The sequence below is a fragment of the Lithobates pipiens genome, unplaced genomic scaffold (genome assembly GCF_037356315.1).
Source record: "Lithobates pipiens isolate NorthernLeopardFrog02 unplaced genomic scaffold, aLitPip1_a1.2 Scaffold_8, whole genome shotgun sequence".
In the NCBI taxonomy this organism is placed as follows: domain Eukaryota; kingdom Metazoa; phylum Chordata; class Amphibia; order Anura; family Ranidae; genus Lithobates; species Lithobates pipiens.
This window is the reverse complement of record NW_027507903.1, coordinates 636,889,944-636,909,236: the sequence shown is the minus strand read 5'-3', so window position 1 is coordinate 636,909,236 and position 19,293 is coordinate 636,889,944. Positions and strand designations below refer to the sequence as shown.

Here is a 19,293-nt window from a genome sequence, read left to right as displayed (position 1 = left end):
TATATAGGTGGATATAATCCACACGCTAAACAAGCAGGGAGACAAGCTATCTACTCCCTTACCATGGCAAGTAGCTTTATATTATAAGTCCAAAAACACTAAACTTAGTGGGATCTCGCTATATAACATATTAAAAGCAAGCAGTCCTTTAGTAAAACCACTAATATAGAAGCTTGGGAAAAGGATTTAGGGGTTAAATTCACTGAATATCAGTGGAACAAAGCCCTACACTTCCACAAGATGTGTAAATTTATGGGAACTGTAAAAGAAGATCTTGTTGCCCTGGTAACTTACACCGCATCGCATATCTAAATTTGCATCTGGAGCATCTATAGAATGCTGGAGGCAATGTGGCAAGCAAGGCATACTGATGCATATATTATGGTCATGCCCATGTATTAGGAGATTCTGGAGGAGGGTATTTCAATCATTGCAGCAGGTTACAGGGATTACAATTAAACCCACTCCAGGGTTGGAACTTCTATGACTAGGGATTGACACAATCCTGGCCCAGTCGAGGACATTGACATCACATATATTCATGGCAGCTAGACTCACTATATTACGACACTGGAAAGACGCTGAGTGACTACACATAGGAGGAACCCTACAGATTACAAATACTCATGGAGTATACAAGGTACAGTTAGCTCGTAGTATAGGTAAACATCAAAAGGCCATCCAATGTTGGAATCCTTGGCAGGCTTGGTATCCACCAGCAGCATAAATGGGGGAGGGTGAGTTGAAGTGGGTAAGAAGGCTTTAAACGATAGTATAAACTTGCGGAATGGCTGAGCTACGGATGTATGCTTCATGGTTAACTAGTTTTATTGTTTAGTTAATATTTGTTGTTAGTTTCTGCTTGGTTCCTTTTTCAAATACAACTAATAATATACATGCTGGGCACATGACATAGCTGGAGAACCAGTTTGGCTCTGTAGAGCATCATACAGCTCGAAGAAAGTTCACAACCTAAATGAATCCTATCAGATGACTTAAATCAAATGGGTGGATGCGCCACTCTCCTCCAATGGGCACAGCTTGATCCCATGAGGGGTGCCTGGGGGGGGGGGGGGGGGGCGCATCCAGCTTTGTATCTTGAACATGATGCACGAGTTTGGGTCACACTTGTATTTCAAATATGGATATGTTTACTGTGCATGTTAATGTCTGGTAACTGCATTTACTTCATTGTCACTGTTATTATTTTTGAAAATTCTCAATAAAGAAATATTGGAATTAAAAATTGTAATTACGTGCCCCTGTTAAACACGGGCATAAAAATTGGGCTTTAGGCACTGGTGCTGGTGCCACAACACTGCAACCCCTCACAGATACTCTAGATAAGCGCAGGAATGAGCCCTGCTGCAAAATATTACAGCAAAAATTTTAATTACGCACCCATGTTAAACAGGGGCAGAAAAATTGGGCTTTAGGCACTGGTGGTGATGCCCAGAACCAAAAATGTTCTTAGAAGCTATCAACGTGAACAATGAGGAGGAATAGGATAGTCACTCAGCATAACATGATAGTCATTCAGCATCAGCATAGGCAGCCTTCAAGGGATCTCACATTCATAAAAAATAATCGGTTACATCAGCATCAGGTACTTGGTAGCTGGTGATTCAAGACTTATTCATTTTTATGAAGGTGAGCCGATCAACCGAGTCGTGGACAGGCGCACTCTGTAATCGGTTACAAAGCCTCCAGAAGCACTGAATGTGCGTTCAGATAGAACGCTGTATGCAAGACAGGCCAGTAGCTCAATTGCATACTGTGAAAGCTCTGGCCAGTGATCCATCCTCAAGACCCAGTAACCCAGTGGATTTTCGGATGGAAAGGTCTCCAAGTCTGATCTTGCCCCAAGTTATTCCTGCACCATGTAAATCAGACGCTGTCAATGGTTGCTGGAACCGATCAGACCTTGGGGCTGCGGACTAAAAAAAATTGGCCAGACGGCCACCTTCTCCATCACTCCTTCTGTGACTGACCAAAGCTTCAGCAACAGGTTGTCCAGGAGGACCAGGAAATTGCAACCTCCCAGGCTCTGGAAACACATTGCACAAACCTTTCTGCAAGGCCTCCCGAAGATGTTTCATCCTCTGCTCCCTCTGCGAAGGCTGGATAAGTTCCGCAACCTTACCCTTGTAATGTGGATCAAGAAGGGTTTCCAGCGAGTACTGATCCCTCTCTTTGATACCACGAATCCGAGGGTCCTTTCAGAGGCTTTGCAGGATAAAGGAGGCCATGCAGCAGAGGTTTGCTGAGGCATTCGGTCTGGAGTCCTCTAAGGACGACGTGATCCGCAGCCACCTCCTCCCAGCCACGTACCAGTCCATGGGTTTCTGGGGACTGAAAACGATCCCTTGAAGACTGCTGCCAGACACCACCTCCATTGTGACACAATCCTCCTCCTCCTTCCTGTGTCATAGGTGGGCCTGCCGCAATACTGTCTGGATAAAGGGGGCCTTGAGAGGTAAAGAAGTCCTCCTCTTCCTCCCTCTGTTCTGCCTCAAGTGCCCTGTCCATTATTCCACGCAGCATGTGCTCCAACAGGAAGACAAGAGGGACAGTATCACTGATGCATGCACTGTCACTGCTTACCATCCTCGTGGTCTCCTCAAATGGTGACAGGACAGTGCATGCACCCTTGATCATTAGCCACTGGCGTGACAAAAAAAAGCCAAGCTCCCCTGACCCTGTCCTGGTGTCATACTCGCACAGATACTCATTGATGGCTCTCTGCTGCATGTGCAGCCGCTGCAGCATTGCCAATGTTGAGTTCCACCTGGTGGGCATGTCACAGATGAGGCGGTTTTTGGGCAGGTTGAATTCCTTTTTGAAGGTCAGCCAGCCGAACACTGGCATTATATGACTGGCGGAAATGTCCACAGATTTTCCTGGCCTGCCTCAGGAGATCATGTAAGCCCCAGTACCTGCACAAGAACCGCTGCACCACCAAATTAAGGATGTGAGCAAAACAGGGAACATGGGTTAAGTGTCCTTGTCGGAGGGCGGAGAGGAGGTTGGTGCCATTGTCGCAAACCACCAATTCCTGCCTGAAGTTGGCATGGCATCAACCACCTCTGAACCTGCCCCTGCAGAACTGCCAGAATCTCTGTCACAGTGTGGCTCCTGTCCCCTAAGCAGACCAACTCAAGCACCGCATGGCATCTTTTTGCCTGAGTGCTTGCGTAGCCCCTAGAACGCCTACCGAGTACCGCTGGTTCCAAGGACAAATCTGCACAGGAAGAGGCCATAGAGGAAGAAAAAGAGGAGGGGGTGGACGAGAGAGGTGTGGCAGAATCACCACTACCAGCATTTTGGCAGCGTGGTGGCAGAACAAGCTCCAACATTACTGCACCCTGTCCTGCATCCTTCCCAGCTTCCAGCAGGGTTACCCAGTGCACCATGAAAGAAAGGTAACATCCCTGATCATGCCTGCTGGACCATGAGTCAGCGGTAATATGCACCTTACCACAAACCGTCCTGTCCAACGAGGCCAAGCCATTGCCTTCTACATGCCAGTAGAGAGCTGGAATGGCATTCCGAGAAAAAAAATGGCTTTTGGGAACCTGCTACTGAGGTACCTCACATTCCACAAATTCTCGAAAGGGGGCAGAGTCTACCAACTGAAAAGACAGCAGTTGGAGTGGTAGCAATTTAGCCAAACTAGCATTCAGCCACTGAGCATGTGGATGGCTGGTACTGAATTTCTTTTGACGGTTTAGCAACTGGGGTAGGGAAATTTTGCTATAATCGGATTTAGGTGTACCGCTAGCAGATTGCCCCACAAGTGCTTGGGACACCTAATTCTTCACCTTCATTCCTCTCAGTGCAGGTCTCTGAGAGGACTGAAGGTATAGTGGGGTTGGGGATCCCAGCTAGGAGAGGTCTGCCTTGTTCTTTGCTGTGGGCTTTTAAGTACTGTTGCCAATGGACTGCATGGGAGCTGGACATATGTCTGGTCAAGCATGTGGTGCCCAAGCGGCTGCTGTTTTGGCCACACTTGATACGCTTCAGACATATGTTGCAAACAGCAATGGTGCAATCTGCTACACACATCTCAAAAAGTCCCACACCAAAGAACTTTTGGAAAAATGTGTGGCATCAGCAGTGCCCTGCACATGCGGAGCTCTGCGGTGAGATGTAGTCAATTGTCTGTCCTTAAGCTGGCCCCTGGTGTGTCTAATCCTCTTCCTCTCTTCTATCAGGCAACCATGTAGAGTCAGTGACTTCATCATACCCTCCCTCCTCACCAATGGAGCAAACCTGGCAGAATGCTGCAGCTGGGGGAACATGACTGCCAGTTTCTTGTCCGTCTTGGGTACCCCCTCTCTCTGGGCTCACATTACTGCCAAAAACAGCAAATTCTCCTGCGCTCTGGTTTCTTGGTCTTTAGATGTGATATAGACAGTTTGAAAATGGTGTAGTCACTACGTCTTGCAGCCCTCCTTTAGAACATTGGGTGTTCAAATACTAAAAAGAGAGAATACAAAGAAGGGGAAGGCGCACTGACCTAGTGCATTACCATAAAACAGCTTTATTTAAAATTGAATCAAATAGCGAAATGGCTACTCACAAACGAGTATTGATCACAGGCAAAATCAATACAATAAATCCATCGCACCAAACGTTTGGCGACTCCAGACCAGATGTCCGAGGAATTTGATGAGTACCTCTACGGAAATGGCTAACGCGTTTCGGGAGTGACCCCCTTTCTTCAGAGCCAAAGAGGGCTATGGTCTCTCGCTGGAGGCTGCCAGTAAATATATATAACAAGGCCTCTAAGCCCATGAGGTAGAAAAGGTCAGAAAACTCCACCCCAGGTCAGGCAGGTCAGAAAGCTCCACCCCCCCAAAAAAAAAAAAAAAAAAAATAATAATAATAAAAAAAAAAAAAAAAAAAAAAAAAATTAAATAAATAAATAATAAAAAATAATAAAAAAAAAAAAAAAAAAAGGGAGGGAGAGAGGCGACTGCAAGTGTCGCATCTTATGCGGAAACGCACGCGTGTGCTCATGCACACGTGTGTAGATATACATATGTACTCCTGTTCAATAGAATAATACTAACCGCCACATACGATAGAGATTTTTTGTGTTAATATCTGCCACATAGAAATTACTGATGATCTTAGTGGTACACTCGAGGGGGAAGGTGCTACACCGAATTTCATTTTATTTTATTTTATTGAAATACATTTAGTGCTGTACACAACCTATATGTGTGCAAAGGTGATGTCCTCGTGGACGCTATCTGCTGGCTGGAGCGCACCTGGTTTCTTGTAGCAGGAAGTGCGGGTGGATATGCGTTCCACCCGCAACTTCCGGGCGCACCAGCATGGGCACTTCCGCTCACGCCGACTGGAGCGCACTTGGTCCCATGTGACAGGAAGTGCGGACGGATATGCCTTCCATCCGCAACATCCGGGCGCCCCAGCGTGAGTACTTCCGCTCAGGCGCACAAAGTGGACGTCCGAGCACGGGCGTCCATTGGCGTGACCTGGTCCACTCACGCTTCGGCGTCTAGCCAGACCCCTGAAGCGCAAGCTGGAACCAGGACCCGGAAACACAGGCGCAGAGGAACCCGCCCACAATCCAACCTCCCGTGCGAGCGCTAACCTCCTTGCTGGGACAGTCAAGGAGGTTACTAATAATATTGATAATAAAAAATAAAAAAAAATTATATATATGTAAAAGTGGGAGAAAAAATAAAAATAAAAAAATAAAAAATAAAATAAAAGGGGGGAGGGGGGTGTTACAGGGAATTACCAAATGCCACACCTACTCTCCAGCGAGAAGCCATACGCCCTAGTGAATGTACTACAGTTATAGAGTGGGAACAAATGACAAGGCATTTTTAAGAAATACAAAAAATAAATAAAAAAAAAATATATATATATATATGTTAAAATTAAGAATTGCAAAAAAGGAATTTTTTTCCATTCATTCATAAAAATTAATTCAATTTGCATTAAGAAAAAAAAAAAAAAAAATCTATCAATAATTAATTAAACACAAAAAAGAGAGAAATGCATTAGAACTAGTTAATCGCATAGTTGATAGAAACGATGGATTAAAAGTATATGCATATATATCTAAAAATAAAAAATAAAGATATATTTAAAAAATATATATACATATAAATATATAGTATATAGTAATGTAGTGAACATACATGATAAGCCATATATAAACACATATATACATATACATAATGAGTAACCAGGTCTTATACCTAAAACTGGGTCTACCATCATTTAAGTATGGATGCTGCCTCAACGGGAATATATTGCCCTCGAGAGCCGATCAAATGGGCCACATGTAGCCAAGATAAGGTTAAAGGGATTAAATTGAATTTGATTAGAATAAAGACAATTAAATAAATAAAATAAAATAGAATAAATTGAAAATGAAATTAAAACTAAAATTAAATTAGATTGTATTAAATTATACAGTTGCCTAAACTACATAGGGCCTTACCCACCCACCCAGCTAGCGAGGGCTATCCATCTTACAGCAGGTTGTGCAATTCAATTTCTTCATTAAGGCCTTTGGGGGCCATAGTTCCTAGACAGAATATCCAGTAGGCCTCTCTATTGCAGAGTAGCTGATGTTTTTTACCGTTATCCACATCGTTTGGCATAGCTTCAATCCCGAAAACCTTCATGCCATCCACATTACTGGCGTGAGTCTCTTTAAAATGTCTTGGTAAGGAATACTTATCCTTTTCTGTCTGAATGCTACTTCTATGTTCGTTCATTCTTGTTCGCATTTGGCGTGAAGTACGGCCAACATAGAGTAGGCCACAGGGGCACAGAATGCCATAGATGACATAAGTGGTCCCACAATTAATAAACTGCTTAACCTTGTGGACTTTGTTATCAGTGCCTATTACGTCTCTTTTCCTGTGGCACATATACGTACAATTGGCACAATTTGTGCTCCCGCATTTGTAGCTGCCCTTTTGATCAAATATTGTAGTCCAGATACTGTTTAGGCCTCTAGTTTTGGTCTTCTTCACCCTACTTGGGGCAATAATGCTCCTTAGATCTTTTGGTCTCCTGAAGACTACATTCGGGCATGGGGGGAGGCTAGTTTTCATGATAGGATCAGATTCAAGTATCCTCCAGTTTTTCTTAAGGATCCTCTGTATTGCTGGGGCCCTATTGTTGAACCTAGTACAGAAACTCATCTGAGGATGTTTGTAATTATGGGATGTAGTTGTCTGTACTTCTTCGCCCGTCTTGTCGTACAATAGCAAATACTTTGAGTAGGCTTCATCGATGTACTTCTCCTTGTATCCCTTTTCTCGAAATTTGTTTTTAAGGATGAGGCTCTGTGTCTCATAATCTTGTTTGAGAGTGCAAGTTCGCTTGAGTCTGCAAAATTGACCAAAAGGGACGTTTCGGATCCATCTTGGGTGGTGGTGGCTATAGGCATGAAGGTATGAATTCCCAGAACTTGGTTTGAAATGGGTTTTGGAGTAAATCTGTCCTTCTTCGTCAGCTCGCAGTTCTAAGTCTAGGAATACCAAGGATATCTCATCCAACACATGCGTGAATGTGATTCCGAAGGGGTTATTGGCACAATGCGTCAGGAATCCTTCTAAATCGTCATCACTGCCATTCCAGATAATGAGGATATCGTCTATATATCGAGCAAATAAGACTAGATTCTTTCCAAAGGGATTGTTGGTCCAAATGTACTTTTGCTCCCAGTAACCCATAAAGAGATTTGCGTAACTCGGCGCAAATCTAGCCCCCATCGCGGTGCCTTTTACTTGTCTATAGAAACAATCCATAAACATAAAATAATTATGGGTTAGAGTGAATTCCGTGCTGTCATGGATGAATTTTGCCTGGGCCGGGTTGAACAGATGTGCTTCTGCCAGGTAGTTTTCTATTGCTCTTAGGCCAAACTCATGTTGAATGGAAGTGTATAATGATACCACATCCAGAGAGAGCCATCTGTACCCCTTTTCCCAAGTGTATGCGCTCACATTACTGCCTTCATCATCAACCTGGGTACCATCAGCAGAGCCTTTAAATTGTTGCGCATCATCCTGCACCATGTACCCGACACTGTGGTCAAACAGTTGGGGGGGGACTCCTCAGGACATGATAGTGGGGCTAGGGAAGGAGTGACTGATGTCATTGAGCCACTGGAATAGGCTGCGTTGGCAGCTGCATTGGCAGCCAAACTTGTCTTAGCCTGGGTAACAGAGAATGAGGAGGATAATGGCGGCTTTGTGATCCACTCTACCAACTCTTCTGCATGTTGTGGCTCAACACGGCCAGCTGTCGAAAAAAAGGACAACAGCCCCCCATGGCCACGTGCTGATGATCAGCACTGTTGGCTGTAGACACAGAGCCTGCTTGCCCTTTTTTAGTGGCCTGTGACCTGCCTGGCCTGCATGGCCTGCCTGCCTGAAAGTATCTTTAAATTTGTACACAAGGAATGGCCTATAGTCAGGTATAGGCTTGGCTAGACTAGAATGCAGTGGATATATATGTAGGAGACAGTATATATATTTTGTGCACTTCAGATCACTGAATCACTTGCCTGCCTTAAAGTGTATTTCAAAACGTACACCAGCAATGGCCTGCAGTCAGATATAGGCTTGGCTAGACTAGAATGCAGTGGATATATATATATGTTGGAGACTGTATATATATTTAATGCACTGCAGATCACTGAATCACTTGCCTGCCTGCCTGAAAGGGTATTTGAGAACGTACACCAGCAATGGTTTGCAGTCAGATATATATACACACACACACACACACACACACAAAGCCGGGAGGTATATATATACTAAATACACTGCAGCTAACTGAATCAACTGCCTGCCTGAAGTATATTAGAAACAGTACAGCAGGAACGGTCTGCAGTGAGATCTAGTTAACTGAATAAACTGCCTGCTCAAAGTAAATTAAATTATACTCTCTCTTTATCTCTCTCTCCTCCAGAAACACACTAAACAAGGCCAATGTGCAGGCATCCTTATATAGTGTGGGGCATGGACTTAACCCCCTGAGCCATAACTGGCCAAAGGCACCCTGCCTTTGGCCAATTATGGCTCTCTTTGGTGACCGCGCTGTGATTGGACAAAGCATGCGGGTCATAGTGCATGCTTGGCCAATCATCAGCCAGCAATGCACTGTGATGATGCAGTGCATTATGGGGCATGACGCGCTTCTCGTATTTTGTACGAATTCCCCATAATGTTCGATCTTCGGTGAACGATTGAACAGCTGATGTGCAACTCAAACTCATGTTCGACCGGAACTCAAAGCTCATCCCTACTTGCAATTAGTGTGTGTGTATAAAAGGTCAATGCATTTCTGGACTCCTGCCAGACCCTTGAATCTTTCATCCAGTGCTGCACTGATGTTTCTGCATGGGGAAAGCAAAAGAATTGTCAAAGGATGTGTGGGAAAAGGTAGTTGAACTGTATAAAACAGGAAAGGGATATAAAAATATTTCCAAGGAATTGAGAATGGCAATCAGCAGTGTTCAAACTCTAATCAATAAGTGGAAAATGAGGGGTTCTGTTAAAACTAAACCACGGTCGGGTAGACCAACTAAAATTTCAGCCACAACAGCCAGGAAAATTGGCCGGGATGCAAAGAAAAACCCATAAATAACTTCAGGTGAAATACAGGACTCTCTGAAAACATGTGGTATGGCTGGTTCAAGATGAACTATAAGGAGGCACTTGAAGAAAGATGGGATGCATGGTCGAGTCGCAGAAGAAGCCTTTGCTACCCAAATGTCACAAAGTATCCCGCTTAAAATACGACAAACAGCACAGAGACAAGCCTCGGACCTTTTGGCGCAAAGTAATTTGGAGTGATGAGACCAAAATTTAGCTTTTTGGCCACAACCATAAATGTTACATTTGGAGAGGAGTCAACAAGGCTTATGATGAAAGGCACACCATTCCTACTGTGAAACACGGAGGTGGATCGCTGATGTTTTGGGGATGTGTGAGCTACAAAGTCAAAGGAAATTTGGTCAAAATTGATGGCAAGATGAATGCAGTATGTTATGAAAAAATACTGGAGGAACATTTGCATTCATCAGCCAGGATGCTGTACATGGGATGTATTTGGACATTCCAACATGATAATGATGCAAAACACAAGGCCAAGTCGACCTGTCATTGGCTACAGCAGAATAAAGTGAAGGTTCTGGAGTGGCCATCTTAGTCTCCTGACCTCAATATCATTGAGCCACTCTGGGGAGATCTCAAATGTGCAGTTCATGCAAGACAGCCCAAGAATTTACAGAAACTGGAGGCTTTTTGGCAAGAGGAATGGGCAGCTTTACCATCTGAGAAGATAAAGAGCCTCATCCACAAATACCACAAAAGACTTCAAGCTGTCATTGATGTTAAAGGGGGCAATACACAACATTAAGAACTGAAGTATGTAAACTTTTGATCAGGGTCCCGTTTTAACCTGTATCTGGACTTTGTCCAGTCTGCCTTCATTTTATTTATTTTTTTATTGTTTCCTCTGTTATTTTTTTTGTTCATTCTGCTATTGTACAAATTTAACTACTTTGTACCTTTTTATAATATTTCAAAATTCAATAAAAAAAAAACTTAAAGAAAACCATGCTTTTAAGTTAAAAACACCTTTGCAATGACATTAACATTTCCAAGCTGAGTGAAGAATTTGGGGATTGAGATTACAGCTGCTTTAAAGGCAGTTTTTAAAGTTTACTGCAATGTGATATTTGCCAACCATTCACCAGCTGTCACATTCACTTGCCTTGTGTAAATGGGGTGAATGTGATTGGAGAATGTTTGGTGAATGTTCACTTACAACACACCTATACTGATTTATTTTTTATTTCATTTATTTATTTATTTTATTTTTTCCAAAATAAATTTTATTGGAGAAAAAGTAAATATATCAAGATTACAGAATCATCATACATTTGTTTAGAAATCAGATATCAAGTGAACAAATGAACAATGAACAATGGTTGTCGTGGAAAAAGCATACAGTATGTATTTAGCATCCTGGTATCATATAGAGTCTCTTGGGTAAACAGCTTAGAATACAGATGGGGGTTAAGTGTTAGGCATGGTAAAAATGAACCATATTGAATCAACCTTAGAATAAGTATTTTTAAATGCCATAGCACATTGTTCTGTCTTGTGGTGAAACTATTCAGGGGAGGTTCCGAGAGCTTGAGTATTGGTGCGGGTGTCTGCATGATAATTCAGTCTGTAGGCGTATGAAGTTGCTGGCTGGTTGCTGTAGTTTAGTCACCTGAGTCGCAACAGGTAGTAATACTAGGTCTTGGTGGATGGCCAGAGACAGGGGGTGAAGGGTCAGGGTGGTAGGCAATGGTAAGGTGTGGGGGGGAGGGGTCAGGGATGGAAAGGGAGGGTCAATAGGGATTGAGGGGTTAGTGGTCGTCTCCTCGGTCTCCGCTATTTGATAAGTGGTTTTGGTGTGTTATCGCTTTAGGGTGGTAGCTCCTGACATGTGGTCTCTCATACTTGTCCCTTGGGTAGGGGTGGGAGGCCCATGTTGCCTGAAAAAGGAAAAGAGAAACAAAAAAAAGAGGGGGGAGGGGGTATGGGGTAAATCAGTAGGTGTTTGTCATATATGGGCAGGACATGGTCATATGTTAGTTCATCAATGTCAGATACCTGTCGGAAATGCATCCAACATGCCCATGTCTTAGAGAATTTGGCTGGGGAGTCTCGAGCAATAGAAATGAGTTCTTCCATTTTCAGCTATTTTGTTGATTTGTTTAAACCATTCTGGGATGGTCAGTACTTGAGGAGAGCCCCAGTGCCCAGAAATGCACATTTTAGCTGCATTGAGTAGAGGTAAGATCAGAGTCTTGCGATAGCGGTGGGCTGGTATATTGATGAAAGAGACATTGGGCTGGGGTATGGTCTAAGGTATATGTGGATATTGATTCTGTGAGTTTTCGAACTTGTAATCAAAACGGTTTGGATTACTGGACATGACCACATACTGTGTAGCAATGTGCCCGGTTCTTCGGCACATCTCCAGCATTTGTTGGGATAGGAGGAGTTGTATTTGTTTAAAATTGCTGGGGTTCTATACCAGCGAGTCATTGTCTTGTAGTTGTTTTCCTGAATGGAAACATTTAGGGAGCCTTTATGGGCTATTGTGAATATATGTTCCCATTGGTCTTCTGATAAGTCTAAGCCCTTGTACACACGGTCGGAGACTCCGACAGAATGTGTCCTATCGGACCGTTTTGTCGGATAATCCAACTGTGTGTGGTCTCCATCGGACCAAGTTTTCCAACTTGTTCGTAAAATTTTCCGACAAAATGCTCCGATCGGACATACTCCGATCATGTGTAGCCTACTCCGACGGACAAAGTGCCACGCATGCTCAGATCAAATTCCTAGACCAAAACTATTGGCTACTAGCCTGAACGTAGTCCCGTCGTAATGAAATAACGTCATCACGTTATGTACAATCGGATTTTCCGATAACTTTGTCCGACCATGTGTATGCAACAGTTTCGGACAAAATCCGTCGGACAAAATCCAACGGATTTGATTGTCAGAATGTCCGACCGTGTGTACAAGGGCTTAGTGTGCATAGTGTAGATACTGGAGATCAAATGTTGTTGGGGGCTAGATTGGGAGCAAAGGTGTTCAAATGGGGTTAATGGTCATGTGATGGAGGAGTCGCGATTGATCTCCTGTAAGAAACGGCGGATTTGAAAGTAGGTCCAAAGCGGGAGAGGGTTGTCGGTCTGAGTGAGTACTAATGCGAGGCGATCTAGGAGAGAACCGTCATGGAAATATTGGTGCACTAGTACTTCTGGATGTTGCCAGTGTTGTGTTAAGAACTGAGCAGACATACCGGGGGGAAGGGAAGGCAGGGTTAAGACTTATAGGAGTTAAGGGTCCTGGAGTGGAAGAGATATATATATATATATATATTTTTTTTACTCACTTTAGCAGGTTGCGTTCTGTCGGGTCCTCTCTCCATAGACACCCTTGAAGTGCATTCACCACTTCAAAAAAATGTTTCCTTTTAAATCTAAAGCAAAAAAGGAAGAAAGAAAAATGTAATATCATCCTAGAATGAGTTAACAATGAATAATCAAATGATGAAGTTGTTTTGTGGGAACATCTTGGCAATGAGCACACCGATCCAACAGAAATTCCAACATTTCTCCTTTTTTTACGCAAAACAAGAAAAACAAGTTTTAGCCGGAATGTAACTTTACATTTACGGTAATGGGCAAATTTTTCAAAAATGTTGTCATTACTTAAGACAACCAAGACATACATATGACATTTTTTTAAGGGAATACAAGGCTTGCTTTTTGTGAAATTGTCTTGCAAAAAATGATTTTATTTTTTATGCAATCTAATGACACAAAAAGTAATAAAAAACAGTAGAGAGTGGGTGTACAGACCCAGGAATTCAGCACAGGGATGGTGGGAATCCCTCATAATGGGCACATCAGGTGTACAGACCTGAGAACTCAGCACAGGGATGGTGGGAACCCCTCATAATGGGCACAGCAGGTGTATAGACCAAGGAACTCAGCCAAAGCATAGTGACAATCCCTCATAATATGCACAGCAGGTGTACAAACCCAGGAGCTCAGCACAGGGATTGTGGGAATCACTCATAATGGGCACAGTGGGTGTACAGTCCCAGGAACTCAGAAAAGGGATGGGGGAACACCTCATAATGGGCACAGCATGTGTACAAATCCAGTAGCTCAGCAGAAGGATGGTGAGAACCCCTCATAATGGGCGCAGCAGGTGTACAGACCTGGGAACTCAGCACAGGGATGGTGGGAACCCCTCATAAATGGCCCAGCGGGTGTACAGATCTGGGAATATAGCAAAGGGATGGTGGCAATGCCTCATAATTGGAACAGCATGTGTACAAACCCAGCAGCTCAGCACACGGATGGTGGGAACCCTTCCTAATGGGCATAGCAGGTGTATAGCCCTGAGAACTCAGCCAAGGGATGGTGGCAATCCCTCATAATGGGCACAGCAGGTGTATAAACCCAGGAGCTCAGCACAGGGATAGTGGGAACCACTCATAATGGGCACAGTGGGTGTACAGACCCGGGAACTCAGCAAAGGGATGGGGGAACCCCTCATAATGGGCACAGCATGTGTACAAACCCAGGAGCTCAGCACAGGGATGGTGAGAACCCCTCATAATGGGCACAGCACGTGTACAGACCCAACAACTCAGCACAGGGATGGTGGGAACCCCTCATAAAAGGCACAGCAGGTGTACAGACCCAGATACTTAGCACAGGGTTGTTGGGAACTCCTCATAATGGGCACAGCAGGTGTACAGACCTGGGAACTCAGCCTAGGGATGATGAGAACCACTTATAATGGGCACAGCAGGTATATAGGCCAGGGAACTGAGCACATAGATCTTACTAATAGAAGCAAACTTTGGGTAGTGCAGGTAGTGGTATAGGAACCGTTGTCCCAGCTGTGATCAGACCCCTGTTCCCTGTGGGGGGTTTCCATAGGACCCCTCTTGCCACATTCAAACACCCACCCTACCACGTAACTTCATATTGGGTAGGAGTGCATGCAATTGAACACTTTAACGGGGCTCCTCTCCTCCATGGCAACTGTAGATATTTTCTGGTGACTAGGTCTACAATGCACCATGGGTGGACCTCATAGTGCTCTTCACTATGCAGGCTCAAAAAGTTTGAGATACAAGTGATACCCTTAATTGGCTAAGATTCATGCATTTGGCCTTCTTTAGGCATTTTACTAATTCTGAAAAATTTTGTGATAGATCTAGCCGGGACAGAGGCTGTTGGAGGGGATAGAATGTGAGCCTCTTGCCTTGCGATTATGGGCCCTCGCATTTGGGGAACGGTGCTCTTTGTGAGCTGTATGCCTGGGGACCCCTGAGGTGGGGTTACTTGGATTCAGATACATGTCCCCCCAAGACACACAGACTCTGGATATGTATTTGCCATATTAGCAGTAGACTGAATCACACTGTTGGGACACAAACTGTTAGATGCTAATGTCAACTCCAGCCACCTGTCTGTTGTGTAAATGAGTCTAGTCTGGCTTGTAAGAATTTTCCACACATTGTTGGTTGTGCTAATTAACCCTGTGTTTTTATGTTTATGGTAATGTGTATTGAATAGTCAATCAGTGAGCTAGGAGACAAAGTCCTACCCTGAAAAGTCTTATCTCGCAGACAACTAGTCTGGGTCAATGATTAAATAATTAGCTCATGCTAATTAGGTTAGGTTTTAGTCTTCTACTGTATTATAAATACTTGTCTTTTTGGTTCTAATAAATCAGTCCATGTTGTGCAGCTAAGCAAGTGTCGTCTTGTTTTGTGCTTGTGAGCGGTCGGAATATCTGATATCTATATTCAGACTTAGGAAGCATTATACTGACGGAAGCATTCAATCGGAGTGTGGGATTGGTTCCGTCACATTGGTGGCAAGCAGTGGGTTGCTTCCTGCAGTCTGGGACATCCAAACCTCCACTGGGATCCAAGATCAGGATAGCAGACTTAAGTCACCCCAGCGGAGATATGGACCTGGCATCAGAGTTCCCGGGGCTGCTGCAGATCATCCTTTCAGCATACACCAGGACTGTGTCCGAGGATGAATACCTGGAGCTCAGGCAGCGGATTCGGGTGGAGCTCTGGATTGGAGCCCTCCAGCTCGCTGGTATAAAACAGGGCAAGTGCTTTACAACCCAAGAGCAACGGGCCAGTGACCAACGGGCATTGCGGATTGCATTCCTGGGAGAGCAGCCCCAGGAGCAATGGGTGACTGAGTTGGGCAGGCTGGTCCAGCAAGAGATAGAGCTGGACAATCATTATCAGGCTCTGCAATGGCACACAGAGCAGGGATATTTAGGGGAGACAACAGAATGCTCTCCGGAGGGATATGACTTTGGAGGCCCTGAATTGCTGTGGGAGAGCCTTACAGATCGTTTTGTGTTTGGCGATAAAGGGGAACCTACCCTTGAGGACCTGCGAGAATATAGAGAGGCTATGCTCGGTCTTGCAGGGGTCTGAGAGCTTAAAACTGATCTGGACCATTTGTTAAGGAAGGAACAGTATCTGGAAGGGGCATACAGGAAACTGCTAGAACACGTTCAGCAGCATCCCAGAGAATCGGCAGTGGAAACTCCGAAGATTGTTGTCCCCAAACCTGAAGTGATGACAACAGGGCAGAGCTCTGCTAACCTCTGCTCAGCACCGATAGCATCTTCTGGGTTCCACAGACAGGAGATGGTGAAACTCTATCCCCAGACACCAGTTGCAGTGACAGGGGATTTGATAGACTTTTATGCTGAGGAAGAAGAACCTGATGAGCCTCCAGCAGAAGAGCTGGTATCAGCGCCAAACTTCACTGTGCTCTGCCCAACACTAAGAATGAGCCGAACACCCCCCGATTCGGTTTGCACCAGAACCTGCGAACAGACTTAAAGTTCGTGTGAACTTTAGAACCCTATTAAAGTCTATGGAACTCAAACGTTCAAAATCGAAAGTGCTCATTTTAAAATCTAATATGCAAGTTACTGTCCTAAAAAGTGTTTGGGGACCTGGGTCCTGCCCCAGGGGACATGTATCAATGCAAAAAAAAGTTTTAAAAACGGCAGTTTTTTCAGGAGCAGTGATGATTAAAGTGAAACAATAAAAGTGTAATATTCCTTTAAATTTCATACCTGGGGGGTGTCTATAGTATGCCTGTGAAGGGGCGCATGTTTCCCGTGCTTAGAACTGTCCCTGCACAAAGTGTAATTTCTGCAGGAAAAAAAGTCATTTAAAATCACTTAAAACTTTTTTTGCATTGATCCATGTCCCCTGGGGCAGGACCCGGGTCCCCAAACACTTTTTAGGACAGTAACTTGCATATTAGCCTTTAAAATTAGCACTTTAGATTTCTCCCATAGACTTGTACAGGGTGTTCCGCGGCTTTTCGAATTTGCCGCAAACACCCCAAATTATTTACTGTTCGCTGAACAGGCGAACAGGCAATGTTTGAGTCGAACATGAGTTTGACTCGAACTCGAAGCTCATCCCTACCCAGCACCAACAGCAGTATCTGTGGAGTTGCAAGGAACTTCCCCAGCTGAAGCGCTGGTCACCGGTTAGAGGGTCCAAGACCACTGCCCCACACCTGTGGCAGTTCTGGAGGCTCAGGGTGAGAAGGTAGCGATCACTTCCCAGCAGCAGATACAGGGGGAGAAGGGAGAGGAGGTGTTGGTTGTCCCTCCTCAACCGTCGGCCAGGGTGGAGAAAGCAGTCTTTCCTCCCTAGCAAAGATCCGTGCACCTGGGAGACAGTACCACAGACATGTTATCCCAGCAGCCAGATGAGGGAATGGAAAGGGAAGCAGCCAGCTCACCTCCCCAATAGCAGCTACACAGTTTGGCAGTGGAGAAATCCAGCCTCTTGCCCCAACAGTTAGCCGAAGCGGATGATGTGGAGCCCCCAGCAGAAGGGCTGGCAACAGGGCAGAGTGCTATCAAACTCTGCCCAGCACCGGCAGCAACTGTGTAGTTCCAGGGAGCTGGGGCAGTTGGCCCATTTCTCTAGCCACGGATTACAGAATTGATGGACTTAACGGACTGTTCATCAGAGGATGTCATAGATTATGCATCACCTGCTCAAGTACTTGCAGCAGGACAGAGTACTGCAGACCCCTGCTTCACAACCGTGGCAGTTTTGGAGGCCCAAGGTGAGAAGGTGATGGTCCCTCTCTCCCAGTGGATTTCAGAGATGAAGGGAGGAGAATCAGACATTTTCCCTCCCCAACAAGGGTTCATGCACCTGGGAGACAATACCAGTGAAAGGGAGTTCCAACAGCAGACGGCACCCCAGAATGATGACACCAACTCAGCTGAAGCACTGGCAACCGGGCAGAGTGCTACCAACCTCTGCTCAGCACTGGTAATGGCTGCAGAGTTCCAGGGAGCCGGGGCAGTGGGTCTGACTCCCCAAAAGTCAGCTGGAGGGGATGATGTGGGGTCCTCAGCTGAAGTGCTAACAGGACAGAATGCTACTGGCCCCTACACACAACTGCAGCTTGAGCTGATATCGATGGATGGAATTTCAACCTCCACTTGTATACCCCAGGGATGCTGGGCAGTCAGCCCTGATCCCCAACAACTTGATGGAGGGAGCCCAGTCACCCTGTCTTCTCTTCAGCGGCTGAAAAGACTTGAGGGAGAAGGGCCAGTCCAAGCCTCTCCCCAGCGGCGGATATGTGCTCTGAGAAAGGCAGAGGTTGGCTGGGTGAGGAATACTCTGTTTGGACCAATTTGTTTGGGGTACTGTGTGGGGACCGGCATTGGGGCACTGAAATCACTGACTAACGTCGGAGTCAACCCGTCTGGGGTCTCCTCCTGTGTTAGTCTCCTGCCGAAAGGGGAGAAAATTGACAGACCTAGCCGGGACAGAGGCTGTTGGAGGGGACAGAATGCGTGCCTCTTGCCTTGCGATTATGGGCCCTCGCATTTGGGGAAAGGTGCTCTTTGTGAGCTGTATGCCTGGGGACCTTGAGGTGGTGTTACTTGGATTCAGATCCATGTCCCCCCCAAGACACACAGACTCTGGATATGTATTTGCCATATTAGCAATAGACTGAATCACACTGTTGGGACACAAACTGTTAGATGCTAATGTCATCAACTCCAGCCACCTGTCTGTTGTGTAAATGAGTCTAGTCTGGCTTGTAAGAATTTTCCACACATTGTTGGTTGTGCTAATTAACCCTGTGTTTATGTTTATGGTAATGCATATTGGATAGTCAATTAGTGAACTAGGAGACAAAGTCTTACCCTGAAAATTCTTATCTCGCAGACAACTAGTCTGGGTCAATGATTAGATAATTAGCTCATGCTAATTAGGTTAGGTTTTAGTCTTCTACTGTATTATAAATACTTGTCTTTTTGGTTCTAATAAATCAGTCCATGTTGTGCAGCTAAGCAAGTGTCGTCTTGTTTTGTGTTTGTGATTGTGATTAGTTGGAATATCTGAAATTTATATTCAGAGTTAGGAAGCGGTATGTGGGATTGGTTCCTTCACAGTTTTGAAGCCCACATACAATTTAAAGCAATGAAATGTAACCATGAATAAAATACAACTATATTTATCTTGACACGCTTGAATAGCTACTGTAAAAGGGTCAGACTATATAGAAAAAGATCAGAGGAGTATTTGATTCAAAGAAAAAGGGGTCAATGTATAAAATATTCCTTGGACGAATGTCACAAGCATTTGTCCAATATGCGC

At 44.8% G+C, this 19,293-nt stretch overlaps 1 protein-coding gene across 1 annotated transcript in view; it reads right to left on the bottom strand.

Annotated features, from left to right (window-relative positions):
- LOC143961571 (alpha-N-acetylneuraminide alpha-2,8-sialyltransferase-like) overlaps positions 1 to 19,293 on the bottom strand; it is a 100,724-nt gene that overhangs the window by 57,671 nt on the left and 23,760 nt on the right. Inside the window, exon 3 of the mRNA XM_077470880.1 lies at positions 12,973 to 13,059. Coding sequence (XP_077327006.1) covers positions 12,973 to 13,059 — 87 coding nt within the window. The remainder of the gene's footprint in view (positions 1 to 12,972; positions 13,060 to 19,293) is intronic.